Source organism: Amia ocellicauda, chromosome 5 (genome assembly GCF_036373705.1).
Source record: "Amia ocellicauda isolate fAmiCal2 chromosome 5, fAmiCal2.hap1, whole genome shotgun sequence".
Lineage (NCBI taxonomy): Eukaryota > Metazoa > Chordata > Actinopteri > Amiiformes > Amiidae > Amia > Amia ocellicauda.
Genome location: NC_089854.1, coordinates 3,918,767 through 3,945,714, shown reverse-complemented (window position 1 = coordinate 3,945,714; position 26,948 = coordinate 3,918,767). Strand labels below are relative to the sequence as shown.

At 48.2% G+C, this 26,948-nt stretch overlaps 3 protein-coding genes across 5 annotated transcripts; all 3 read left to right on the top strand.

Annotated features, from left to right (window-relative positions):
• The first annotated feature begins 806 nt into the window (after positions 1-806).
• fance (FA complementation group E) lies at positions 807-4,781 on the top strand. The gene is made up of 11 exons (XM_066703303.1): positions 807-933; positions 1,317-1,523; positions 1,714-2,368; positions 2,784-2,828; positions 2,928-2,987; positions 3,115-3,258; positions 3,386-3,509; positions 3,735-3,810; positions 3,976-4,042; positions 4,262-4,387; positions 4,532-4,781. Exons 2-11 carry the CDS (start codon positions 1,321-1,323, stop codon positions 4,634-4,636), a joined length of 1,605 nt encoding a protein of 534 aa, XP_066559400.1. The 5' UTR covers positions 807-933; positions 1,317-1,320; the 3' UTR covers positions 4,637-4,781.
• Positions 4,782-4,932: 151 nt separating this feature from the next.
• Positions 4,933-7,841, top strand: rpl10a (ribosomal protein L10a). Its single transcript, XM_066703302.1, has 6 exons — positions 4,933-5,035; positions 6,095-6,166; positions 6,463-6,543; positions 6,995-7,143; positions 7,337-7,509; positions 7,632-7,841. The coding sequence occupies exons 1-6, from the start codon at positions 5,031-5,033 to the stop codon at positions 7,800-7,802; spliced, it is 651 nt and encodes a 216-aa protein (XP_066559399.1). The 5' UTR covers positions 4,933-5,030; the 3' UTR covers positions 7,803-7,841.
• Positions 7,842-9,855: 2,014 nt separating this feature from the next.
• LOC136749225 (inositol 1,4,5-triphosphate receptor associated 2) lies at positions 9,856-20,930 on the top strand. 3 transcript variants are annotated; one of them, XR_010816725.1, is made up of 17 exons: positions 9,856-10,117; positions 12,177-12,316; positions 12,724-12,782; positions 13,034-13,095; positions 13,410-13,468; positions 14,041-14,116; positions 14,589-14,661; positions 15,066-15,093; positions 15,350-15,490; positions 15,883-16,014; positions 16,250-16,397; positions 16,735-16,781; positions 16,891-16,941; positions 18,880-18,980; positions 19,375-19,509; positions 19,878-19,992; positions 20,507-20,644. XR_010816725.1 is itself a non-coding variant. In XM_066703298.1 (17 exons), the coding sequence occupies exons 2-17, from the start codon at positions 12,191-12,193 to the stop codon at positions 20,655-20,657; spliced, it is 1,509 nt and encodes a 502-aa protein (XP_066559395.1). In that variant the 5' UTR covers positions 9,858-10,117; positions 12,177-12,190; the 3' UTR covers positions 20,658-20,930. The 3 variants fall into 3 exon arrangements, 2 of the variants coding, with proteins under 2 accessions (XP_066559395.1, XP_066559396.1); XM_066703298.1 differs by having other exon boundaries at positions 9,858-10,117; positions 19,873-19,992; positions 20,507-20,930; XM_066703299.1 differs by having other exon boundaries at positions 9,859-10,079; positions 19,873-19,992; positions 20,507-20,930.
• The last annotated feature ends 6,018 nt before the right edge of the window (positions 20,931-26,948 follow it).

Genomic DNA, 26,948 nt, shown 5'->3' with positions numbered 1-26,948 from the left:
CAATTCCTGAGAAACGGGACTGGTTTTAAAATGTATTCACTAAACAAGCTTAGTTATTCTCAGGCACCAAATAAATCTTGTACCAATGTTCTTGTGCTGTCCTTTCAAAGCATGGTTTTATTATATATATATAGTGTGTGTATGTCGCCAAGTTTGAGGTCTTTCATGTATAAAGTGGTTGCTGTACCTGTGATCACTGTCCAGTCCCTTGTACAACCACATCTATAATTATGTAATCTACCTAGTATTCCAGATCTACATTTTTAATAGACCCAGTCAGACCGCTGTGTACGGTCTGGAATACATTCCCCAGAACGATCTGCAGTGATTTTACAATTCTTAACCCCCTCTGGTCAATGTAAGTGCAGGGTTTTAGTTTTATAAATCCATCACAAATGCAACAATTACGGGAAGGGTATTGGTCTACAGTAAACCGACAATGGAGGGGATTCTCAATCGCTGTAGGTGGTGGCGGGTGTAAACCGCTTTAAAACGGTGATTGGAAGATGGCTGGAGAGGATCTTAAAGGTTTTGGTCTCGATGCATTAGGATTATCACGGTTTGAAATAAAATGTGTTTCCATGCCACAGATTTTCAAAAATATAAACTGTTTAAAAAAAAAAAAAAAAATGACCATGTAAAGTATTGTTTACTATTGAAAGCGAAAACGAGACGAGTCCTACAGCCATCAACTTCACAAACTCCTTTAGCAATATGTCCCCAGTCAACTCTGTTCCAGACTCTATGGTGTCTTTCTCACCAATATTGTGCTTCCGGGTTAAAGCGAAAGCTTCCGGAGACGTCAACCCGGAAGTTGGAGTGTTTTGAATATGTCGGATACTGGGTAGCGGGTAAAACACACAGAAAAAACACATTGATATTGACACCCCGCACTAATTTCTGTTCCCAGCGCTCTGTAAACCAGACGGCAAGGTAAGAATTGAGCCGTTTCGTATGTCCCTTTGTAACGCATTTAAGCACCAGCGAAAAATAAATATAATATGCATTTTAGATTTTTTTTTTGTTTTAACTAGCAGGTATTTAACAGGGTGGCTAAATTAAATCCATTTAAATGTCCTTCGGAAGCAGTGGATTATCGTTAAATGCAAAACGAACCGTTGCACTTTTATAAAACAAAGACCGTTAAATGCTTTTATTGCGGTGAAATTATGTTATTTGACATTAACCTGCGTATTGTATTACCATACAATAATATATCGATGATAATCGATCATACACAAACTGTCAAATGCAGACAGATATGTATCTTCAGATGCTATAGTATCAGTCTCTACTCAAATGTCCTTTACCCGCAGTCTGATGGACCCAGCGGAGTTACTGGCGCGGTTTGGCTGCCGCTCCCGCCTGCTGCTCCAGTCGCTGATGTCGGGGCCCTGCGGGGCGCGGAGGGCGCTGCGGGTCTTTCAGCGCCAGCACGGCTCCGACCCGGGCCACCCCGCACACGGCTGGATGGACACACTGGCCAGGGACGAGCCCAGTTTGGGAGGAAAAGGTCTAGCGGTGTAAGTTGACCAAGCCCGTACGAGGGTGTCAAACACGAGGGTTATCACAGTATCTTTCACGCATGTCTCCCACCTAGAGCTCTCCTACTTCACAGTAACCCTCTATCATCCAGTTACACTTAACCAAAACACATTTGTATTAAGAATATTACAGTGACAGTCTAATCTAATCTCTTTCTCCTCTCCCTAGGAAGCCCCTGGTGTGCCTCTTCCCCGTTCCCTTCCAGCGAAACCTCCTGTCCTTCCTCCACCTGGCCCACACCGTGCTGCCCGGGCCCAGCCTGCTCCGCCTGCTGCAGTGCCTCGGCCGGGACCCCAGCCCTGACCCCTGGGTCCAGGCCCTGCTGGGGCTCCTGCAGCGAGACCTGCAGCCAGGAGATCAGCCCAGCTCCCCGATACTCACCTCCCAGTGCCGGGACCGACTGGCGAGGCTGTGCGGGAGACTAGGGGTGGGCGGCCCGGCAGGGACGGGGGCTGGGTGGCTGGGCAGGCAGGCGCAGACCGATGCCTCTCTGGTCAAAATGGACGCCCAGGACCCAGAGAATCCCAGGAAGAGGAAGAGCGAGAGTGCGGGGCTCAGTCAGGCCAGCAATGGGGCGGGCAGCCAGAGCAAGAAACAGAGGCTGGCTGGCAGCACCGACGCCCAGGAGGACTGTGGGTCAGCCGGGGGGATCAGCTCTAATGAGGGGGTGTCATCAGCTGTGGGGGGTGAGGCTCAGCTGCCCCACACTGGAGAGTCGAGTCCTGCAGTGGCGGCTGGGGAGCCAGGCCAGGTGCTGCAGTCTCCTGGACCAGAGGATGTCAACGTGCCATGCAGCAGGGAGGCGTTGCCGGAGCACATCAGGGTAGGAGCCTGTCGGCACGCGTCTGCATTGTGCTTCAGTCTGATGCTTTACTCTGCGTTGTGTAGATTGGATCGCACCGGGGAGGTAATGTCATAGAAAGCTTTGACAACCAGATCTTTGGGTGAACGCTGTGACTCTCAGTGGAAAATGTGGCACAAGCCCTCAAATCTCTAGAGATGACGCTGTATTGATAATCTGCTTTGTTGCCTTTTACTTTTCTTCTGTGAATTATAAGCAGTCTTTTTTTGTTTACCTGAATTGCTTTGGAGTGGCAGTGGTTTAAATTGATGTTGTCACCGTTCTGATTTTGCTAATATGTGATGATCTGGACGTTTACGAAATTAGGGTTTCTTCCAGGAGTTTATCCATATGAGGTTTTACTGATGGTGCTTTTTCTTTTTTAATTCTTCTTTAGGATTTTGTTCCAAGAATTAAGGAACTACTGGAAACTGAGATGGAGGTGAGTCTGTACTATACATTCAGCATCAATTTTTTATTTTATTCTCCAACGATCACTTCACTTTGAGGTGTTTATCTGTGTGTTTTCTGTCCTCCCTAGAAGGCCGAGTCCAGCTCCCCTCCGGTCCTGCAGGTGCTGAATGAGTGTGACCCCGCGGAGGTGAGTGTGTGGCTGCTCTCTATAGACGCTGTCCTCAGCACGTGTACAGTCAGAAAAAGACGCAACCAAAAGAGACTGGAGTGATGCTCGCTGACGGTGCTTTGCTGTGTGGTCCTCCCTCCTGCAGGTGGAGCAGCTGTGTGAAGCGCTGTGTTTGCCCGAGGTGCCCGAGCAGGCCCTGCCTCCATTCTGTACGAGCCTGCTGGAGGTCTCCCCCGACCTGAGCTACAGCACCGCTGCCACCTTGGTCCGCAGCCTCTTTCTCAGCAAGGTACGCCCCAGCACCCCCACCCAGAGTTCGAAATCGCTTGATATCCACGTGACACTTAAAAAAATGGGAAAGATATAAACGGGTCTTGTCCGTGCTGCTCAATCTGAAGCGTCTGCTCTCTGTGCAGATCCTGTCCCTGTTGGAGGCGGCTTCCCGCTTCCTGGTGACGGCGGTGACCTCATTCTGCCGCCGCTACCCCCGGCCCTCCTGCTGCGCTCTGATTGGTCCCGTCCTGCAGGTAGAGCAAGCAGGTATGCGCTTTTTCCCGCCCTCTGCTGCTCAACTGGATCCAATCAACCACGATTGATTTTGAAACCTAGTTCAGTCTGCAGACAACTCAAATGAAAAGGCTAGAAGCTGAAACACTACCGGAGTAGCACACACTTCCACTCTGTTAATCTTAGTTTTGTGACACGGGGGGTCTGGAAGTCTCTAGCGCTGTGATGTCACAGTGTGTGTATTCTAACCCTGCCCAGGTAGTGCTCAGATGGAGCTGCTGTGCCGACTGGTAGAGGACTGCTTGGAGCCGCAGTATCGCTTGCTGGTGTTTGGGTGAGTGTAGTGGGAGGCGTGCGCTGTGCTGAGACTGTTCTAATGGGGGTCTGCGTGATGGCAGCCCCCCTCCGCCGGAGCGTGAGTGTAATCGTACAGTGTGGGTCTAATGGAGGGCGGGCGTGTGGGTGGGCTGGGTCTAACGCACTGTGTTTGTGAGGGCAGGCAGACACTGGCGGTGCCGTGGAGTGAGGGGGTACTGTCTGTCATCCACGCCTTACTGGACACCAAGGTGAGCCAGAGACCATTTCTCCCGTAGTTCCCTGTTGCCCACAGGACCAGCGAGGGGGGCCAGTTTCCTAACAATCTATTAACAATGTCACATGACTGAACTGTGTAACCCCCCCAGTCCACTCTGTCTTCTCGTGAGCGTCTGGGAGCCCACAGGCCCTCCTTGAGACATTGGAGTGTCCGGAGCCCATCTCACGCCCTCTGTCTCTGCGTCCCGTAGATGGAGCTCAGCGAGGAGATGTTTGACCAGTTCACTGTCCGCCTGAGCCAGCAAGCTCCCCTCTTCAGCAAATCTATGAAATTCGCCAAGATGCTGCTGGCCATCCTGACCAAATACCAGAGCCACGTGAGTGCACTGCACTCGAACACACACACACAGACACGCTGACACAAAAAACAAGGCCAGACATAGATTCCACTGTTGATATTCACACACCAGACTCTGCATGTATGACTTTCCCTGACTGACGGCAGTGGTTCTCGTTTGCAGATAACAGTCGCCCACAAGAACACGCTGTCCTGCTGCCTGGCTCTGAACGAGACCTTCCTGAAGAAGTCCCTGCAGGTGGCTCTGAAGCGCGTGAGACCCCCGTGACGGCAGCTGCTGTGATCAGCAGAGCTCCGCCTGTACAACATGCACGACTCACAGTTGTTGTTTTTCCCCACTGCTCATCCTGTAACAGACACTGCTGTAAAAAGAAAGAAAAATAATTTATTAAAATATATTTTGTATTAATGGATTTGTTTGTATTTTGTCAGTGTCTGCTGTTGTAAGACTCTCGACCAGTTTTAACATTTAATGAGCGTAAATGCACCCTCAAACACAACGTATGAGAATGGAGTATTTCAACCACCGCAATGTTAGCCACTACCAAGATGGCCGCCAAAACCCGCCACAGTGGTGGCGCGGTGCCTGGTCGTACTTAAACAGGAAGTTCCGCTGAGCCCTTTCTTTTCCGTCTCCGTGTTCAGAGAAACGTGAAGTCAAGATGAGGTGAGAGAAAATGAGTTTTAAACTTGTTTTAGTGGCGTTTGGGAGCTTTAAGGATGTTCATAACAGCATTGTTGGGTATAAATCTTGTCCAGTAACATTATTGTCCCGTCAAGAAGAGCAGCTGAATTATGTTTTACAGTTAAAAGCGCTGCCGGTGTAGCAATGGCCTGACAAGCACAGGTCGCTCTCACGATCTAATCCGTTGTCATCCGACCCCATAAACCCGGTCAATCTGTACAAACATCCCTCAGATACTCGCATTGTGCTGTAAAAGTGGTTTGTGAATTATTATGATAGTGATTATTGTAGATGTTGGTGCCATAGCCGGTGCGTTATTCCTGGTGCTGAAGTGCTTTCACTGCAGATGGAAAACAACGTGTTACAAGTTATGATCCTAAAATAAAATGCGTATCAGTTTTAAAAGCATGTTTTGTGCACTTAAGCTTTTCACGTGTGTTAGATTGACCGCAGCTCCCGCTTTGGCCTTTAATGACTTCTGCACTGCTGTTGCCATTTTAAAACGTATCTTTATAATCCACACGCTTCACAGCTGGTTCAGTCTAACTGTGAAGAGTCCCAATGTGTCAGTGAAGTGCTCTCTTGCTGGACCTTTACTCCACAATGTCTCACTGAATCGACACCGTCCACACTGACACCCGCGCCCAGGACAGACCCTGATGAGACGATCATTTTAACCTTCATTTATCTTGTGTCCACCCTCAGGTGTAATTAACTTTGGTACAGTGTATTATCCAACCATTTAAGCACTTTTTTGGTCTAATTTCGATTTGTTCGAGGAATTTAGTGAGCTTGAAATACAACCAGCAGACAAAACTACTGCAGGAGCTGTGTTTGCCTGAAGACGCTGCCGGTGTAAACCTGCCTGGCTGTGTCCAATTGCACAGTTCTTGCACTACTTGTCACATGGGATTGGGAATCTATTTCTGCTGGATTTCAACATGTTACAATTGTTAAATGTTAAAAAAGAGCTCTGCAGTAAATACCAGTGACATCAGTGTTGTGTGTGGTCTTGACGGCTGTCTTGTTCTTGTTTCGCAGCAAGGTGTCCAGAGAGACCCTGTATGAAGGGGTGCGTGAACTCCAGCTGGGGTCCCAGCAGAAGCAGCGCAAGTAAGAGCCATTTTTGTGTGTGTGTAGCGAGAGAAACGGAGATGAAGTGGGGGAGACTGAGGCTACGACTGAAACGTATTGTGGGGGAGAGTGGTCTTGGGGTTGTGCATTCAGCCTGCATGCATGCATCTCCTCTGCTGCCAAGGAGCTCGGGATTTGTATTTGCGACCCTTCTACACTTTTGTATACGGTCTGATGCATTTAAATCCTCCTCTGTAGGATGTCGGACATTAGGCTCCGTGTCTGCGCATGGTTTAAACTTGGCGCTAACTCATTCCTCTCCTGTTCCCCCAAAGGTTTGTGGAGACCGTGGAGCTGCAGATCAGCCTGAAGAACTACGACCCTCAGAAGGACAAGCGTTTCTCTGGCACCGTCAGGTTCGGCCCTTTACTGTTCCACCCGGCCTTCTGCCCGCCCGTTCCCCGGCTGCCCCTCAGAGCTGCGCCGCATTGGCCCGACCTCTAGACGCAGCCCCACTGGGGCCGGGGCGGCACTGGAGCGGGCGACGCCGAAAAGCTTTGGGTAGTCCGACTGACCCCCTGCCCCTGCCGTGGGTGGGTGGGAAAGCGGGCGGACCCCTACCCTGGGTCTTAAAACATGAGGGGAGGCGTGGGGGTGGCTTTCGGCCAATCCCCGCCGGCCATTTTATTAACAAAATGGTGTTGCTGGTGGATGACAGAGACGAGAAGCCAGCCGTGAGGGTAAGGCGCTGGTCTTGGACTGCCTCTGGTGGGTGGGATGGGGGAGGCCATGGGGCTGCTTCCAGGCTGTGTTGCCCCCCAGGAGTGTGAGTTAACGGGCAGTGTTGGCATCTCCTGTGCTCCCCAGGCTGAAGACCACCCCCCGACCCAAGTTCTCCGTGTGCGTCCTGGGAGACCAGCAGCATTGTGACGAGGCCAAGGCGGCAGGACTGCCCCACATGGACATCGAGGCCCTGAAGAAGCTGAACAAGAACAAGAAGCTGGTGAAGAAACTGGGTGAGTCTCTGGGACAGTTAAGACACGAGTCTTCTAACCATTTTCCAAATCGGTGTGGTGCAACATTAGGATTAGCCTGAGCATTTCTCAAGTCACGTAGCATAGTGGCAGGAAGCCATCCCGTACCCCGTCTCTGCCTGGGCGTCCCTCGAGCATGCTGGGACTTCTCTGACCTCCGTGATCTCTCCCACAGCCAAGAAGTACGATGCTTTCCTGGCCTCTGAGTCCCTGATCAAGCAGATCCCCCGTATCCTCGGACCCGGGCTGAACAAGGCTGGCAAGTTCCCCTCGCTGCTCACCCACAACGAGAACCTGAACACCAAGGTGGACGAGGTCAAGTCCACCATCAAGTTCCAGATGAAGAAGGTAAACTCCTCTCCTTCAGACCAGAGTAAACGAGTGTTACCTGCTGTACTCTGATGGATCGCGTGTGTAATATGGGCCTCTTGGAGCGTGACAGTGGCTGTAATCCCCCTCTCCTCCCCCAGGTGCTGTGTCTCGCCGTGGCCGTCGGACACGTGAAGATGACCGAGGAGGAGCTGGTGTACAACATCCACCTGGCCATCAACTTCCTGGTGTCGTTGCTGAAGAAGAACTGGCAGAACGTGCGCGCCCTGTACATCAAGAGCACCATGGGCAAGCCCCAGCGCCTGTACTAGTCTGCCTTGTGTACAAATAAACCCCCGTCGAGAAACCAAGCATCTGCCTCCTCTTGTTGCTTTTACGTTCACAGCTGTTTAAAGTGTGTGTGTGTGTGTGTACTGAACTGAGTGACGGTTTCGAACCCTTGCGGTCAGTTGGGTTTTCAGTGTGGGGGGTTCAGGATGTGGGCTGGTGATATTCCAAAAAAGGGCCCCCCTGTGTACAGTGCTCTGGTCAGTACAAGTTAAATATTTACGCCTGTGTTGGTTTATGTAAACAGTGCCGGCATTTATTCGGATAAGTCTGGAGTTGAAGTGTGGAGTCTGTTCTGCGTAGAGAGAAGTTGCAAATGATTAAATTAGACACCCCAGTGATGATAAACTGGGAGTCGGCATTGGGTTGGTGTCCAGACCAGGTAGTCTTTCCAGAGAGGCAGCAGCCCGTACTGGGTGGCAGAATTAACCCAGACAAGGAGAGGCTGACTCGCTCTAAAAATACCCGTCGAGCGGGCCGTGTACCAGCAGAGGGATTAAGACGCAGGCAAGCCGCTTTGTTGGAGACGGGCCAGCCGGCCAGGGACGTCTTTGCTTCCCAGCCTTGGTGTTCACAGGACGAGTGAGTGCCAGTGGAGTTGTGTTTTTGGTTTGCCCAGACCCCAGTTCAACAGTGTTTTACCAATCCCTGATTTCACATGAGCTGAAATGCATGTATGTGTTCCCAGCATATCAATTGAACAGCCCCTTCAGGATTCAGTGTTTTAATTTTCACCATTTACATCCCCTCAATTATTTTATGGCATAGGTTTGTTTACACTCTGGTACCCGTTCATAGACGGCATCCTGACACTCGTGTTCCCTGCGGTCAGAGTTCACGCCCCAGGTGTCCTCACTGGGCTGAGTCTGTGTCCTGCTACGATTCTGTCAGTGGAAATCCCCCAGCCCTAATGGGATTACCGTGCTCTGCCCGTAGAGCAGTCAGCCAGAGCCATGGTCATGACACATTCACAGGTACGCGTCTCTTTTCGGCGTTGCTTCCGATCGTCGTCCATTTGAAAGAGGTCCCGATGAGGCTGGGTTCTCACATCCACCCAGAGCAGCCGGGGAAGGTTTTGTTGCAGTCAGGAATCGGAATGGAAATCGGTCAGCAGCTTAAAGGCACGTTTGAGCCATTAAAGCCGAGGCGGCTGCATGAGGATCCTGATCGGGATCTTCCCCTCACTGGGAACCTCAGGGGCAGGACTCACAGTGTTTGCTGTGATGGGTTTATTGGCTGCTGAATTTGGGGTTTGTTTAAGGAGCTAGTACAAAGGGTATTGAGAATGTATTGTCTTATTATTATCTTTTATGTTTATTTATTTTCTTGCTGTTGAGTCCAGTGCAGTCTGTCAAGATGTCAGCGCACCGCTGTGCAGGATGGTTCCTCAATGCTGATGACTAAGCTGTGGAGAATGGAGTCTAAATTGGGCTCAAGTCCAGTGAGATGAAGAAAGCATCGCAGACGTGTAACTGAAGCTGTCGCAGTGATGGGTGTGTTGATGCACAAACGCGTGCTTCCGAGCCTCTCTCCTCTGGATGAACTCTGGTATTTGTGTCTATGGACTGCGGTTTGTGCTCGAGGTCAGCAGCAACAGTTAAGCTGACAGACTCCGCTATTAGTGGTGCTGTGAACTCAAGTGTACGTTTCAGAAACTTGTGTATTTATCTTTGTGCCTGGTGTAGTCTGAGTCTGGGGCTTTGCTTGTGTGTTTAGGAGGAGAGGGGAGGAAAGGTCACTTCTGTGTCCCTGTTCACCCCCCCAGACTGTGAGAGTTACGACGTGGGAATACAGGTGCTGACAGAAGTGTACTTTAGTGAGAGGAAAACCAGGCGGTGCGGGAGAAAGCGGCAGAGTAAACAGCTGCCCGAGAGAGATGGAGAGAGATAGTGGAGTGGTGGTGGTGGGGAGGGAGAAGGAGGGAGAGAATGTGTCAGCGATTGTGGTAAAGGGGAGAGAAAATTAGAGAGAGAGAAGGGAGGAGGGATATTGGGAAAGGAGGCAGGTTTGAAAGAGGGAGGGCGAAAGGAGAGAGAGAGAGAGCTGGAACGAAGGACGGACTGAATCATACTTAGCCGTTGACACCCTTGTAAACACAAGTTAAGCCCCAGCCATGCGCATTGCTACCAGTGCAGCATGAGGGGCAGCCCAAAAACTCTCCCAACCCACTGCGTCCCGTCCACCGTGCCATGCCGCGCTCCGCAGGGACCCCTGTAGCTCCGCGGAGAGAGATGTCCCGAGACAGACAGCGTAGGAACCAGGTGAGGCGGCCGGAGCTACATTGTGACTTATATACCCGGTATGTGTGTCAATATCTTACTTCTGTTCCGTGGGTTTTGCAATGGCAATGGTGTGAGCAGCTGTTAGGTGTTTCTCAGACACTGGTGGAGGGGTGTTGTTGGCTGTGAAGAGAGGGGCTCTGTGGAGGTGAACCTCATTAGTCCTGGAGAAAGTCTTGTGTTTATGGTTTTTTTGACCACCAGTGCATACTGTGTATTGGTATTTTGGACAACAGTGTTACTGCCGGCATTATAGGAATTTACCAGTGTTTACCACTGTGATAACGCACCATGTCACACAGCTGGCAGTGGCTGAGGGAGACTAGTCCAAGAGGTCTGTGTCCCAATCGAGGTTTATGAAACCAACGGCCAGTCCTGAACTCAGTCCTTTAGATAGAACACGCATGGCTTGAACTGGAACAGAGACCAGCTGTCACTGCACTAGAAACTGCCCTGCAGGAGAGACTATATTCCTTTGCTCATTTGTCAGACTGTCTGCTGCATCCTTTAAGGCCAAAGAGGGGGTACAACTTACTGGATACGCTGGACAGCTGTCTGTTGTCCCATTATTTTTCTTACAATGCCAGCTTCTTTTCTCACCCTCACATCTCAGAACCACACCCCTTGCAGAAAAGAACGCCGTGCAAATTGTCCTTGTGTGTGGACTAGCAGAATATGGCATTCCTCTGTTTACAAGGGGAAGATGTTGGGTTTGGATCTGTAAATGTTTGTGTTTTGCATTCTTTCCTCCGTGCCGGAGATTATTCTAGGGAGACGGAGGGTCTAGCACAGTTGAAGGCTTTGTTTTGTTTTGGTCTTGGAATGGGATTTAGAAACAGCTTGTCAGTGCGGTTCAGATTCACGATGCATCACATGAAGTGTAGCGCTGCTCCGCATAAAGCTGCTGGGCCCTCAGAACGCATGATCTCCACAGGATCGGTGCCAAACCATGTGTGTCTCAGTGAAAGTCCACTGACTGGCTATTCTGTTCTCAATCGGCCGCCCCTGTCTGACAGATGGACCCGATTTAACAGTCAACTCTGTGCAGTAAGGAAAGTCATCTGTTTTTTTCCCTTCCCCAGAGATCAAGCCTTCGCTGATAGTGTCTATACACTGTACCCTGTCCCTCAGGCTGTTGTCACGCGCTGTCCCTCAGGCTGTGACAGCTGGACTCATATTGGGCAGCCAGTGGGGCTGTGTGTCCCTCTCCCTGACTGACAGTTTTTCATTTGTCATTTGTGGGAATTGTGGGATGGAGAGAGTGATTTTGTTAATAAAGTTATCCCGTGTTTGGGAGTATTTTTCACAGGTCAGTAGAAAGTGCATCAAGCGTATCCACCTCACCTGTCTCACAGTGACCACAGAACCTGTTCTCCCTGGCCAGCCAGCTCTGCCTGTGTCGGCCCGTCTCTCTGGCCAGGCTGTGGACACTGGGCCGGTACTGGGTCAGGATCTGCCTCTGATTTGTGTTTCTCCAGGTATTATGCCAGGCTGTAGTTTTGATTGAAGGTCCGATAGCACTCAAGTTTGTTTTGTGTTTTAGTGTTGGTTTCCCAATGGGCCAGATAAGAGTGTTTGAGGTGTTGTATCATTTGGTTCAGTGGAATTGGCCTTGTTTGTGCAGTGCCGTGCCTTGCTGACTGAGCGCAGTGTCGCTCTGCTCCGAGAGCCTCAGGACCAGCTGGCTGAGGCAACTCTTCTCTGGGCTGAGCTCCTGGTATTGCAAGGCTTTGAAATGGAGTGAGTTAGAGTTGCTCTGTTATAGGTGAATCCAATATTTCAGTGCTCTTTTTTGAATGTTAATAATCAGTGGATAAAGGCCTAATTCAGCCCTGCAAGCATTGTTCAGTGTATTTCTCTGTACTTTCAAAATATTTTAGGATGAATATTATAGAGCCTCCTCTTCATGGCATAAAAAGCCCTGCATGCGTCTCCTTCAGTGCGTTGACTGCCTGGTTAAAGCTCCCTGAGGTGCTGATGGACAGAGTGAAGTGGTACCTGTGTCCCTTAGATGTAGCTTTCTTCTGCAATATCATCTCTTCTCTCTCTCTCTCTCTCACTGGGTGGTGCTGTGTGTAGGTACCGTCTGCAATATGAGTGACTCCCCCCTTCCTGCTCCCCCCATGCTCCAGCGCTCCCACTCCCTGTCCTCCCTGCCCCCATCCTGGGACCCCCAGGCCGACTGGACACCGGACTGCGACCCCCACTCCCCCACACAGGTACCCAGCAGGGGCGGGGACACCAGGGACTTGCAGGCTGCACAGGAGAATGAACAACAATAGGAAATGGCTCAAATCCTGATTCCAGCTCAGTTAGCTATACTCTACACTATGATATGGGTCTACGGGTAAGGTTTTCCACTAGAGATCGAATGGTGGTATCTTTCTGTTAAAAGGGGAATTATTAGACTGGGGGGCCCCAGGGTGTTTAAGTGTGGCCCCTGAGTGAGAGACTGCCTACACTCGGAGACAGCCACATTAACGTCATGCCGATCTGTGCCGATCACAATCTGAAATACACAGTTGAAGAGCGACTCCAGCTTGGGCCTGGGGAGGGCAGTCAGGTTCTCACAGGCAGGCTCTAGAGACCCCCTCGACTACCGCCCTGCTCTGCTCTGTGTCCACAGGGGCGCATGGACGGGCAGAGACTTGGGACCAAGGGCCCCAAAGACGCCCCGCCACCCAGGTGAGAGTGGGTCTTCTGCAGCCTGGCGCTCCATTGGCGATTCTGAAGGAGAGTTTCGGCAGACGATAAGATTCCTTGCGTTCCTTGATCTCCCGGGTCACAGGGCGATTTGGTGGAGAGTGCGATGTGATACTGACGCTACAGAGAGTGAGGCTGAGAGGGCTCGGCCATGTCTTGTCCAGTTGTGTGTGTGTGTGTGCGCTGTAGGAGGGCTCTGTGTGATACTCAGTCACTCTCTCTTGTTTTTCCAGCAAGGAGGAGCTGAAGCAACAACAGAGTGAACTGGAGGCCTGTCTCTTCAGGGTGACCGCAGGTAGCCCGTCAAATCAAGCCCCGACACACACACTAGCTTACACTTGCACGGACTGTTCATTCATTTATGTTTATCCATTCATCTGAGCATACTCATGTTAATATATTCAATAGCATGATTACACTAACAAGGAAGTGTAGACGTTTCTAGTGGTGTAACAACAACAGAAAGATAACACAACACAATGCATTGTGTTTAAAATAATGAGTTGTTTTTTTTTTCACAAGAGATGTCGATGTGGCCAGGGTGAGATTGTGTGATTGAATAGAAATCGTTGAGGTTTATAACCAACAATGACCATCTGATGCCTGCAGGGGGTGTGCAGAGTCCTGACCCAGCCCAAGAGCCGCCGCTCAGCAGAATGGCTGATCAGGTGAGTCCGGTCTCTGGGCCGAAACCTCTCCCTCGAGGCTTTCACAGAGCAGATGGTTCATTTCACTTTAAGAGGGGCTTTTAGCTTCGTACGAGGCATGATTGATGTGGCCCTGCTTATTGTATTTTCCTTTAACGTCTGGAGTGCTAATGAAAACAAAATGAGAATGACTTGGGGGAGGGGGGGTGCTGGCGTACGTCAGAGCCTGCAGTCCAGGCGCCGTGAGGATCCTGCCCTTAATAAGGCACAGTGTGGAGGTAAGGAATGCTGGCAGAGGACTTGATGCCCGGCACTGCTGTGCAAACACTGAGGCCCCAGGAGCCGGCGGGGTGGGGTGGGGTGGGACTGACGCAAGAGGGGACACGCTCCTGAGAATCCCTCCGTAAAAGGCCTGCGAGGGACTGGAGTCAGAGAGAGAGGGAAAGAAAGAGAGAGACCAGAAAGCTCAGAGATCCGCTGTCTTAAACAAAACCAAAAAATAACACAAATTGTCACAAATTATTCTTGTTTTTAAATTACTTTTATAGGGAGTCTTGCTGTCTCTCACCCGTGTTTGTGTGCGTCTCTCTCAGGCCCCCAGCCCCATGGCCCTGCTGAGGTCCAATGAATCTGTAGACCGACAGGGAGACAGTGAGGACAGCATGGAGGGTAAGGCTCTGTCAGCGGCACAGGTCTGTGGTCCCACAGGGTGGACACCCGCCTCCTCTGTGAGATCCAGGAAGCAGAGGCAGACACTCGTATTAGTTTACTCCAGTATACCTAGGAAAATCAGCAGAAAAATGTGGGACAGTCCAGTGAAATAATGGATAGTACACCATATTACAAAAGCACATTAAAAGAACACAGCAAAGCAAAGTAAATGCATGGTAAAACTGTGGTAAAAGCATGGGGAAACTGCCATATTACCCAGCAGATACTGTAGTAGACCATCAAAACGGGAGTGACATTTCACACCTTTTCCACAAGAGGGCGGAATTGTCATTAGTGTTTCCTTACTATTGTCATCAAACTCGACCACGTTTGGGCTATTGTTAGAGCTTTGACAATTCAAAAAATCAATCACAATGAAAATCAATGAATATACACTGTGAAAACACGTGTTTCTCCATGTGTCTCTCAGAGCCAGTGTCCGAGATCGTGCTATCAACCTCCTGGGATGACCTCTCAATCCTGGAGCGTCTCGGACTCAACAGGTGACCGGACCGCCCTGCAGAAACACTCCCTGCTGCCAGATGACTGATTTTTTCAGTTTGCACACAGAGGGATCATGGCATCTCTTGTGTCTTTTCACTTTTATAATACGTCCTCTACCCTTTATCCTTTCTACTTTGCATACCATCATAATTAAGCATCAATTTGATGAAAGGCTGATGAAGTAGTAGCTTTTAATAAATAAAAAAAACAGAGTGTGATGTGAGAGATGCTGGACCAAACTCCAGTGCTTCACCGGGCCTCACTCTTCAATTCACCAGCAGTTCGTCCATCAGTAAGTCTCTCCACTGAGCATGGTGAGAGGGGACTTCTGTTGACGTTGTCCTCTCTCTCTCTCTCTCGCTCTCTCTCTCTCTCTCTCTCTCTCTCTCTCTCCCTCCTCCAGTACGCAGCTCACAGAAGAGGAGGTGGAGGTGAGTTCTGCTGGTGTTCAGGAACTGTGTGAGGACGTGCCTCCTGCTTTTCAGTTCACAAGCACACCTCTTCCCTGTGGTTTGAGTGGTTATGGCTCTGTGTGTGGCAGTTGGCCGCCGCGGTGGCAGTGAGAGCATGCTGTGGTTGTGAGGAAGCTGTGTGAGAGAACGGACAGGTTGTGCTGTGCCATGTTGTAGGGCATCTGCCTGGCTGCTTCCCCTCTCCCTCACTGTTCACCGTGTGCTGCCCCCTCAGTCTGCCTTTGCCCAGCTGTCCCTGGCCTTCCGCTGTGACCAGTACACCCTGAAGCGACGGCTACAGGCAGAGGAGAGAGCCAGAGACGTGGCCGAGGAGAACATCCATCAAGAGCTGGATAACGGCCGCACCACCCTGGAGGTACAGAGAGAGGGAGAGGGAGAGAGCGCAAGAGGGGGAGTCAAACCATTTTAACTGTATAAAACACAAACCATCCTTGTCATTCCTGTTTGCTACCCTTTAACAGCAAAAAGTGGCATCTTCTGAGAGCCCCTGAGAACTCAGATGTAATACTGATGTACTGGATACACATTAAGGGGAACCTGTGTTTCTGCTGCAGCTGCACTTTCATCCAAAACACCAGTTCTGCTCCCTCAACCAGGGGCTTCGGGACAGTGGGGGTAGTGGGAAGGTGTGCTGCTCAGGGGTGGTGTTAGTCTGGCAGTGATATGTGTGGGAGAGCCCTGCTGAGTTCTGGTGCTGTCGTTTGTGGCGCATCAGTCAGTCGGTTGGTCTCTCTGTTTGTCTGCCAGGCTCTGAAGACCCTCTGCGTGGACAGCAAGCGCAGCAAGATCCTGCACAAGCTGGAGCAGAGCCTGGACATCCTGAGCAGCACGGTGGAGCGCATCTCCAACACGGCCGAAGTGTTGGGCGCTGTGCACCAGGTGACCACACACAAACTCATCACTTTCACTCGATCTTCCTGGGTAGCAGGTTGCGATCTTGTGTAACGCCAAAAAAAGAGGAAACCACAGGTGAACTGAACATTGAGGACCAGACTTGAAGAACCCCAGGGGAGTGTGAGTGTTAGTCTGAGGGTAGGGGTAGGGGTTAGGGGTCATTCCGACAGAAAGACACAGCCGTCTGAGCTGGGATTCCCTTTTGTGCCTTGTGGGTCAGGAGGCGCGAGTGAGCCGCGCCGTGGAGCTCATGGTCGTCCACGTGGAGAACCTGAAGCGCCGCCACGCCAGAGACCATGCCGAGCTGGAGGAGACCAAGAGGATGGTGCAGAGGAACTCCCGCAACCGGCAGCTCAGTGAGACACGAGGTGAGGGCCGCCCTCTGCTGGCCGGGAGGCTCAGCGCATCCACAGGGTCAGACTGGAACTCGGCATTCAGAGACATTCGTCTTTTGTTTGATTGTTTGTCAATCAGTCTCTCAGTCACACAGTTCTTCGATAGCGCCTCCTATAGGTCTCAAGGCACTTTACAAACCTGCAAAATAAGAAACTAATGATAAGCCTGGTGAAGGAGGACTGAGATAATCAGATATTAGTGCTCCTAATGTCCTGAGAATTCCAGTTTGGATGTTAGAGACGTCCACCCCAAGCCTCGTGTGTGAAGTGAAGGAGTGTGAAATCCTGACAATCTGTTCTTGTCTTGTAGACGAAGGTGACCTGAGGCCCAAAATCTACCTGAGGACATCCCAGCAGGTAACGTGCTACAAACGCAGGGGCCTAGAATGCCAAGCCGTAGAACTGTAGAGCTACTTGTGTGTTAGCTTCCCGCTCGTCCCCTCATTACAGTCCTTGTCCCTCACAGCACAGTGCGCGCCGGAGGGTCAGCATCGCTGTCATCCCCAAGCAGACCCAGGTAAGGGAGCCTCGTCCACCTCCAAGAACCAAAATCAGGTTTGAACATTTCCGAGCCACAGGAAACATCTGAGGCCATTCTGCTGCAGCCAGCTGTGGTGCATGCTGGGTATACTCACACTCTACACATCAGTCCCAATATGCTACATGGCTTTGTGCATGTTTTGACGGTGCACTGCAATAGATCTCATAAAAGAGACACGTAGTACTTTCATAGGATGTGAGCACAATAGATCACTTGCAACATGTGTTTTGCAAGCTTCCTATATTGCAGTCAGAAAACTAATGACAATACACTGTTGGTGTGTTTGTTTTTTTTACTCTCAGCATCCATGTTTTGCTTCGTATCTATGATATAAAAGCTGCATCTCAAGGTACAGTACCTTTGCATGATTCTGGGCCCTGGAGAGAAGGTAGAAAATGAGTCTTTGAGGTTTCTCAAATCATTTAAGTTACTGAGAACGGACTGAGAAGGTCAGAGGTCACTTCAGACCTCCTTAATGACTTATATACAATGAGGAACACAATATGATGAACAGGTATTTGTATAGAAACAGGTCTCTTTGTGGTTGCATGCTTTGCTGGTGCCGTGACACTTTTACTGGAGCTATAATTACCCAGACAGAGAAAAGCTGAGAAAATTACATCACTGGTCCCTTCCCCGCCAGCCCACCACTGCGCTGCTAAATAGGACCATGTTTCAAAACCACTCTGTGACAGTCACTAGCTTATCACAAGGAAACGGCTGAAGGAAACAGCCGACTTGTGTAACGGCAGCTCGACCCTGTGCTGGTGCAGAGTCATGCTATGTGAGTTGTCGAGTTGATGCTTTTTTTGTCGCTGCACCCTCACACTGTATGTAACTGTCAGTGTGATGAAATGTGTTGCATTGTGATGGCTGGGCTTCTGCGGTGAGGTCTGCAATGACTGCAGTGCAGCCGGTGGGGGATGTGGTGGTCTGTTCATGTTCTTGTTTTCAGGGACAGAGAACGTAGAAGTGACAGCCTGCTTGAAACGTGGGAAAAAAATAATAATTGTGAAATCCAGATGCCACTTCAGGAGTCCTAGACCAGCTTCAGCTCCTAAGCAGGCTGGATGATATCTGTTGTAGAAATCTGCAAGGGGGCTGATGGGAAAAACATGCAATGTATTATTGTGACACTGCCGACTTTCACTGCCACATCTCACAAAGGATCAGAAGTACTGCTAACTAACAAAGTACTACTACTACACATTTACACAAAGACAGCCCAACTATTTAAACTGAGGCCCAAACCAAATTGAAACCTGTGGCCTACCTGTCCCGTTCTTATTTATATGTAGAAGAAAGTGGCTTCTGACAATTAATGATTAAGAAATCAAAAAATATCAGCACTTAATGAAATAGATGAACAGATATCTCTCTCTCTCTCGCTCTCTTTCTCACTCAGACATGTCTGATCTATGGCACTCCTATATGTATTTTAAAGAAACGCTATTGAGTTGACCTTAGAAGAAATACTGTTTATTAGATTTAGTATTTTACATTTTCGATAAAATCACATTCAAATTTTTAATACTTATGATTTTTTTTTTAAACAATTTCTAAAATCACTTAAAAATTTTTAAATTTTAAGTGATTAATTTTAACAAAATACATGAACTCAAATAAACCTGTGCATAAAACAATAAAAAACAAACTTGTGATAAATAGCAAACTGCAAACCAACAAAAAGGTCAAATACATTGAAAGTAACTGAAAATGCATCAGACAAAACAAAAAACAAATAAAACAATAAAATAAAAAACAAAAACAAAACAGTCTGATGCATTTAAAATTAAAATCCAAACGGCCAATGTATTTGACAAAATAATAAAACAGAACAACCAATAAAACCCAAACAAAACAAGTGCCTTTAAAATCAACCCTTAGAAGAAACTCTGCAATCTTTCCCTACAGCTGCTACAGGCGTCTGACTCCCGCAGCTCGGAGAACGGGAAAGGCAGCACGGAGACAGATGCGCTGTGGACCGCGGGGGACAATGCACGGCCCAGTGTCAGGTACGGGGCAGGGCTGTTGACTGGACATTGTGGAGTGTAAATCTCCTTGAATCCCCCTCACGGATGCCCATTCCCTCAGCATGCATCCCAGTCTCAGTGATGGATAAATAAATCACATTCTCTGTCCAAGACCTGTTTGATAATATGCAAGTGCAAAACACGCCCAGTGTACAATTGTGTAAATACCTCCCGGAGTCACTGTCACGGTTTTTACCTCTGTTGAATATTGCTGTTTAAAGGTCTTAAGTCATCCTAATATGTGCTTTTTAAACTGGTAGACAGACGCCTCTAGACGCCTCTCAGCACCGTTCAGGGAATTCCAGTTTCGTCCTGATCTCTCTTCTTATCTTCCTCTCCTGCTCTCCACCTCCGTCACACCCACACGCCCGCCCAGGCAACCTGCATTCTCCAAGGACGATTCTGCGGACAGCAGTAACCCCCAGGGGCTGTGCGACCCCACGCCCCTCCTCGCAGTGGGATGCCCCGCGGACAGCCCAGATGAGAAGGAGGACTCGGTATACTTCGGCAGGTAGAACCGTGGGATTTGGCATGTGGATGTTCTAGAATGCTGTTCTCAGTCCCTCCCCCTCTGTTCCTGTCATCGGTGTAATTGCTGATGTCCCAGCAATGTGAAATCTATTGTTGTTTACAGACTGTTTTCTGTACAAACAATAGATAGAGAAGCATGTTGAGAAAAGGTTGAATCTGAAGGTGGTGATTAAGTTCTTGGTTCAGTCTGTAGGGAGTTTGTGAAGGACTGCGTGATTTATTTTTGTTTTTGTGTATGTATCTGACTGACGGTCTGGCTTTCTGTCTTAAGCACCTGTTTGTCTTATAGTTTCATGGTCTCTGTGTGTCTCTGTGTCTTTCTCACTATCTGTCTGTCTGTCAGCCCAGCCCAGGACAGTCTGCGCCGGCGGGGGCGGAGCCGGGGAGCACCGCAGGTGGGGAAAGCAGATGAAAGGGAGTCAGACGAGGAGTTCAGCGACTGCGACAACTTCACCATGGACACGTAGGCGCTCCACAGGCCCCCTGGCCATTAAGTACATCTGTCTGATGATCAGCTCCGAGTCGAATCACTTCCGGGTCACCCGAGAGATACGATCAGTGGTCCTGAGTAACTTCTCTCCGCTGTGTCTCGTGTGTGGCAAGCGGTAGCAAGCCCACTGCATGTCTGATCTGGGTGGGAGCTCTCTGCGGTCTCTTTCACTTTAATTGCAAAATTTACCTTCATAAGCAAAGAAACATTTTTCACATGTCTGTGCCTATGCCGTTATCAACAAACTTCCCCCCAGGGGAGAATAAAGTGTTCTCGCAGTCTACAGCCATCACATTCTTAGAAGTGGAAAACATCTCACAGAGACGCAAAAGCCCTTTGACCTGAAGGCGATGGTTCTGATGAGAGGAAGAGGTTTTGTAAATAAATGTCTACACTATAATTCTGATGGTTTCGGGTGACAGTGATTCAAGGCACCTTTACAATCCCCGCTAACATGCGCCCCCTGCTCTCCCTGCTCTTCCTGCAGGTGTGCCCTCTCATCCGAGGAGCGCCCCCTGCTGCCCTGGCTGTGGCAGTGCCGTTGGTTCCTGCTTTGGCTGCTCCTCATGGGGTTGTCCTGCACTCTGCTGGTGGGCATCCTGCTGTGGCGGCTGCGAATCTTCAGCTACTGGGCGTGATGCTTCAGCTCTCACTGGACACACACGCACCCGCAGGCCCAAACCTGACCACATAACTCCTAAACAGCAAGACGTCTCCTTAGTAGCTTTAGGACTATTAAACTGGATGTCACCGGCTGCCACCTTAGCCAGAGTGCATTCTGGGATTCTGTTGTTATTATTTCCACCGTCTGCAGATGTCTTAGTGTTCCTGAAGTATTCAGGTGTGTAGTATTTCGGGATCTGCGTAGCCTGCATTAGGTTGTGTCAGTAATAAAGGCTTTCAATGTTAAATGTTTAGTCTCATATGGTAAAACATATCTATACATGTACTGTAGTTGCGGAATTCTACGAGGAATGTGTCCGTATGTGTTGCAACTTGACTTCAAGATTTGCTGTGTAGATTTGGGAGGATTTGTTTGCAGTTTCATGTCTTGTCATCCCTTTCCATGTTTTACTGATTACTGAACCTTCATAGCATACTGTAAACCGCTGCGTAGAAGTGTAAATGTCACCTGAACAGCAGCATTCGGCTGGAGAGTAGGGCTTAAAAATCAAACAAACCAGATTCTGAATCTCAAGTGTCTGTAGTATCCTTTCAATAAAGCATTAGTATCCTACTATAAATAACATAAAAAAACAGCTGAAAAGTTTTTCTTCACATTTCTGTAATTCAAGTTTCAGATCTTGAATTCAGCTTGGGAGCGGATGGGGAAGGGAATAGTGAATAGGTGTTTTGTTTTTGTTGTTTTATTTTTCTTTAGAATGATGCATTGAGTTGTTCATGACTTCTCCAGCTTAGGAAACACTCCCTTTAACTGTAAGTGTAAACTGAACACATGAGTCGTGTTACACAGCTAGATTACCATGAGTCACATGGTCGAGAGGCAAACAAAGAGGGTATATTTTAAGAACACACACAATTCCTCCCTGGAATGAAACTGTGTGAGGCAGGGGTGTATTTACAATTTAAAAGCAGACAGGCTGGAGTCGCTGCAAGTCACACAGGAATCTCACTCACACCCTGCTGCAACCTGTGGATCTTGCTCCAGTTGTGTGCTGGATTTGTATAATTTTGAACCTGATTGCAAAGGTTTATATTATAATAATAATATTAGTTTGTTTTGTCTATTGCTTTCAATAGGCTCTCTCACAGGTCTGTAACACCCCTGTGATGAGATCAGCAGCGTCATCACTGTGTGTCTGCAGAAAAGCCTGTTGTACAGTGAAGGGCTGGTAGTATAAACAGATGCTCTGACTTTCCTCAACTCAACAGCTCGTTTTTTCACCGATGTGGTCAGACAGCCAGCTCTGACACTTGTGTTGTGATGCTGTGACAAGCGCACTGATTGCTAGTTTGTTGGTTTCCATAACTCTGTAATAAGCACCAAATCAAAGTTTGTGAAACAAGACAGTTTGGCTACTCTCTGTCTGTAGATGTACCGTATTAGTGGATGCACGTTTTGCTAAGCTTGGGGCCCCAGCTGCCTCAGGGGTATTAGTCAGTGTGTGAAACAGCTGTGTTTTGAAGGGCTGTTTCCTACAGCTGTCACTGACTCACTTCTGGAGGAGCTGAGGCTGACGAGTTAGGAAGCAGATCTACTGTTACCAGTCACCTCTCACCTGATGTTTCCAGGCTGCGCATATGTCATGTGAAATGCTGGGTATTTCCTATGAGCAGCAGCCTGCGAAGGCCCTGCACACAGCTGCACTGTTTATTCATCAGCTTGCCTCTCTGGTGCGCGGGTCAGAGCTGCTCCGACTCTTGTCTTGGGAAGCCAGAGTGCCGTGGGGTTTGGATTCCCTCTGAGTCTGCAGAGAAGGTAAGTTCAGTTTCTTTCTCCTTCCGTCCTTTTCGTATGTCCATGTTTACGTAAGGCAGGCTGGGTCTGCAAATATCAACAAAACCAATCCAAGGGCTGTGAGTGATTCAAGCTTGGACCAGTGGGGAGAGGGCACATGCTAACATCTCAGTCAGGACAAACGAAGAAAATTAAGCCAGGTTCTCTTGAAAAGCCTTGAAAAACTTTCTCCACTATTTGAAATCACGCCAGGAGGCCTTAATGTAAATGTGTGCTACAGCAGAAGTCAGAACGCAGTGGACCACGGGGCAGAACGATAGCCCCTGTGACTGGGGCGGTGAGAGAGGGAGAGGAGGCACAGAGGTGCCCTGCGGACACAGGGCTGTTCAGTATCATGGACATTGAATTACACTGGTGGCTGACTTGACAAGACACAGCAAGTAAAGCCGGGAGAGAAGAGAAGGAAATACCAGCAGCACCTGGACAAGAGAGAGGGCTCTTATTTTGACAGAGTGCTCTTTATGATTCAGGGTGCTTTTTCTATTTCTATTCTGTCCTGGATAGTTTTTATTTGTTCCTTTAGTTTTATGAATCCTCCAATGTCTTCACAAAGTCAGAACTTGATAACTGTCTGCAGCGCTACTATCGAGTGGTCAGAGCATACAAGCCAGGTATACAAGCAACAGAAGTTTCTAATTTCGAGGTAGGTGGTATATGTTTCCCTGCACACGAACTATCCCATTTGGCAAATATAGACTTGGGTATGCTCAGACTTGAGGTGCTCAAGATTAGCCACTCAGCAATTACACAAACAGTAAGGGCATGCCTCTCCCGGAGACACACAGAGCAGCTCGGTTCACAGTCAACAACAACAGAGACAAGTGGACTTCGTTTCACCCAATATCTTGTTTTTAAAGCATCTTCTGATGTGCAACTGTTTCCTGGGTGTTTTGTCATTCAAAAAGACACGGATTGAAACAAACAAAACCAAAAAAAACATAGGTCCAATGGGGTCGGTGCCAGGTGTGTTAAAGTCAGCCGTTGGACGAGGTCGTGCTGCAGCCGGGATGCGGAGGGAGACGCGCTGCTCGGACTGCCCGTGGGCCGCGGCGCAGGCGCAGTGAGGCCGCAGTGCTCTCGCCAGGTGAGCGCAGGTGTGCGGGTGTGTGTGTTGTTTGTTTTTCTTCTAATGGAAATAAATTAAAACACAGAAGGGCACGTTTGTGTCGTAGATTAATCCGATAATTACATCATTCAAGTTATCAAACAGATGATGTTCTTGATTAGTTATTATTATTATTATTATTATTATTATTATTATTATTGTTATTATTATTATTCTCACTATGTCATAGCTAGAAACCGTGTGATGCCTGATTTGTTTTATAATGAATAATCGTCTTTAAATCAAAGTAACAGTAACATCAAAAGTCGTTTTAAAAATATCTCTTTCAATCGAATGTTATATTACAGTATCATATCTATATATATATATTTGTGTGACGGAAACGTGTATGGTTTGTTCAAACCGATTCCGGCCGTTACAGTGTGTACGCTCTCGGTGCTGATACCGGTTTGTTATATTCAGTATCGACACAGGCGGCCTGATTGACGCGGTACAGCTCTGATAAGCAGTCATTTACTGTAACATGTTATCTTCAATCACGAGTTAGAAATTAGGTAGAAACACAGGTACCGTCCCTGTAGTTATGTTGGATTTTAGATAAACTTCCTGTTGCATGTTGTTCAGAGCTTGTGAGACTGTAAACCCTTAATAGAGAAAAACAATGTGCTGTGTGTTTGTCTGGGACTCTCCACCGTAAATCACCAGCCTCTCTGGCCAGTCCTGGGACTCTGTCGCTCATTGTAGAGCTTTTGATTTCTGCTGCCTCTGGGACCTTTTACTTTATTCCTGCATGTATTTACAGAGAGAGATGGAAAGGACCCTTTGTCAACAACATCACAACTCTTGAGGTATTTCAGGCAAAATCTATCAGTCATGAAATGAGAGCTTGTGGGTTCATGTGGACAACCCTGCTGCATCCAGTTCAGTACAAGTAAAGGACAACATTTAATCGCAAAAAATCATTTATTTGGGTTATGGAAACTTACTATCTTTGTGTGATTTACACAAAACCAGCCCTCCAGTGTGGGGAAGTCAGTGGTCACTGTGTGTTTCTTTGCTTCTGTGATGCAGTGTAACAGTACCTCTCTTGGCCTGATGCTTTGTATAAAAATATAATTTTAGGCCTATAATTTTAAAGATGGAGTGTAAATAAAACACATTTGCTTAAATGAATGAAAAGCAAATTAATCCAGACATGGTGCTCCCAGTTGAGGTACAAACTCTTACAGTGGGGTTCAGCCAACACAAGGTAGTAGTCACATTTTAAAGGGATGTAGTTTCATTAGTGCAAACAGTGCAAGATTCCTCCTCAATGCTACTAAACTCAAACCTTTCCCCAGTCTCACTTTACCGTGTGTTTGCTTTGCAGATGCTCTCTTGCAAAAACATCTGCCATACAGATGTTTATTTGGGACATGATATCCTACAGAAAGCATAGCTGCATGTGAACAGGGTGCAGTGCATGGTACATGGCACATACTTTTCTGTGAGAAGAGAAGTGTCACTTTGAATGTTCACTAGTCATTTTGACTTCCTCTGTTATAACCAAGCTTCCTTTCTGTAAGCAAGCTAATATTTAGACATGTATATTTGTGTCCAGTTTGCTACTAGCAACATGCACATGTTTGTTGTTGTTGTTGTTGTAACAAGGCAAGGGGGTGGGGGGCCATTGGAATCCATAAATGCCCTAAGTGCCCTAGACAATCTGCCGATCTGCTATCGTCTGGCATGAACTTTCCCTGGTCTTTGAGTTGAATGAGGTCATGCATCCTGGCTTGATAACAGGCCTGTGATTGTGTATATTGGCATTTCGTGCAGCAGGCCAAAGCAATCCATCACAGATTCTGCACTAGCGTGTTAAAGTTAATAAAATAACAAGAGTTTATCATGCTCTACCTCCATTTATATTTCTTTCTCTTTCTTTATCTTTCTGCATCCCCATGCCTCCCCCCCCTCATTTCCTCTCTCACACTCCATCCCCCAGCTCTCCCCTCCCCTTACTTTATTAGTCTTTCCTCCCCGCCCTCCCCTCTCTCCTCTCTCTCTCTCTCTTTTCAGTCTCTCAGGCTGGTTGAGAGCACACACACCCTCAAGACAGCAGCTGCTGCAGCCGAGCACTGAGCCGCAGAGTCACTACGGTCGCACACGAGTCGAGCATCCTTTGAGTTTCCCTCCCCTGCCTGGGACGAGAGGACCCAGGGACATGCTCTGGGCAGTCACTCTTCAGAGACCTGCAGTCGTGTGAGAGAGAGAGAGAGAGAGAGAGAGAGAGAGAGAGAGAGAGAGTGAGTGGAAACTGGTTTTATTCAACTCGAGTCTGGTGCTCAAGAAGATCTTTGTCTTTGCTGCGGCATCTGTATTGTCAGCCCCAGCTTGTGTCCTGTAACAGGGGGTTTATTTTTCATTTTGTGAAGTTGAAAGTGTTTCACAGCAGTATTGCTGCAGAGTGTGAATCATTCAGTTGGGGAATTTACTACAGTTAGGAAGAAACTTTTTAAAGTTATTAACAGATGCTGTTTTGTCATTTTGTCGTGGTCGAGTTGCATCATTGTAATGCAGATGTTTATACCGGATACATCTGTTACCATCTAGATTAAAAATCCAAGTATTATTAGTGAGCTTACACCTTAAAGTTCGAGACCCCACTGATTGACCAAAAAAGTAAAACAGTTAGCCAATATATGGTGTTTGGGGGAGGAACAAAGGATGAATGAAGGCAAAGTAGTAACTAGGTACTTTCGAAATCTCATCAGTTACGATTTAAAAAAACTCTCCGAAACAACAGCACAGCAATATAGGCTGCTGTGAAGTTTAAACCCGGCCTATGTGTGTTGCAACACAGAGAAGTGTCCACTGTAAAGGGCTTCGTCTCTCAGTGCAATGGTTATTTACAAAGCCTCATTGAGGAGAACAAAAAATGGCACTGTCCACTGCTGTACGACAAAAGAGGCGCACAATTTAAAGGGACAGCAGTAGCTCGTTAGACCCTCAAACCACAGACCACAGTCCCTGAGTTCACAATCTTATGCTTAATCGACCAGAACTGGCTCACCCAACTGGAAGTCTCAACATCTGTGACACACTTTAAAGAAAATCTTTAAATAAACTTGTATCAAGACCGCAACGCCTGATTTAAAATCTCCACGTGGACCTTCTCATTGCTGGGGCTGAATATGTTGTCTAGTTAGAAGCATTAGAGCCATACATACACAAACGCACACACACAATTAGGTCATTTTCCTTTTTGCCATACTGACTCACCGGCACGTATACACTTCTTGTAAACCTGGGATGGGCTGGAATGACAATGTAGCCATCAAAGGTTTTATTGTAGTTGTTAAACATTACCAGAGGCTGTTCTGTTGTTTTATCTCTTGTCCTGAT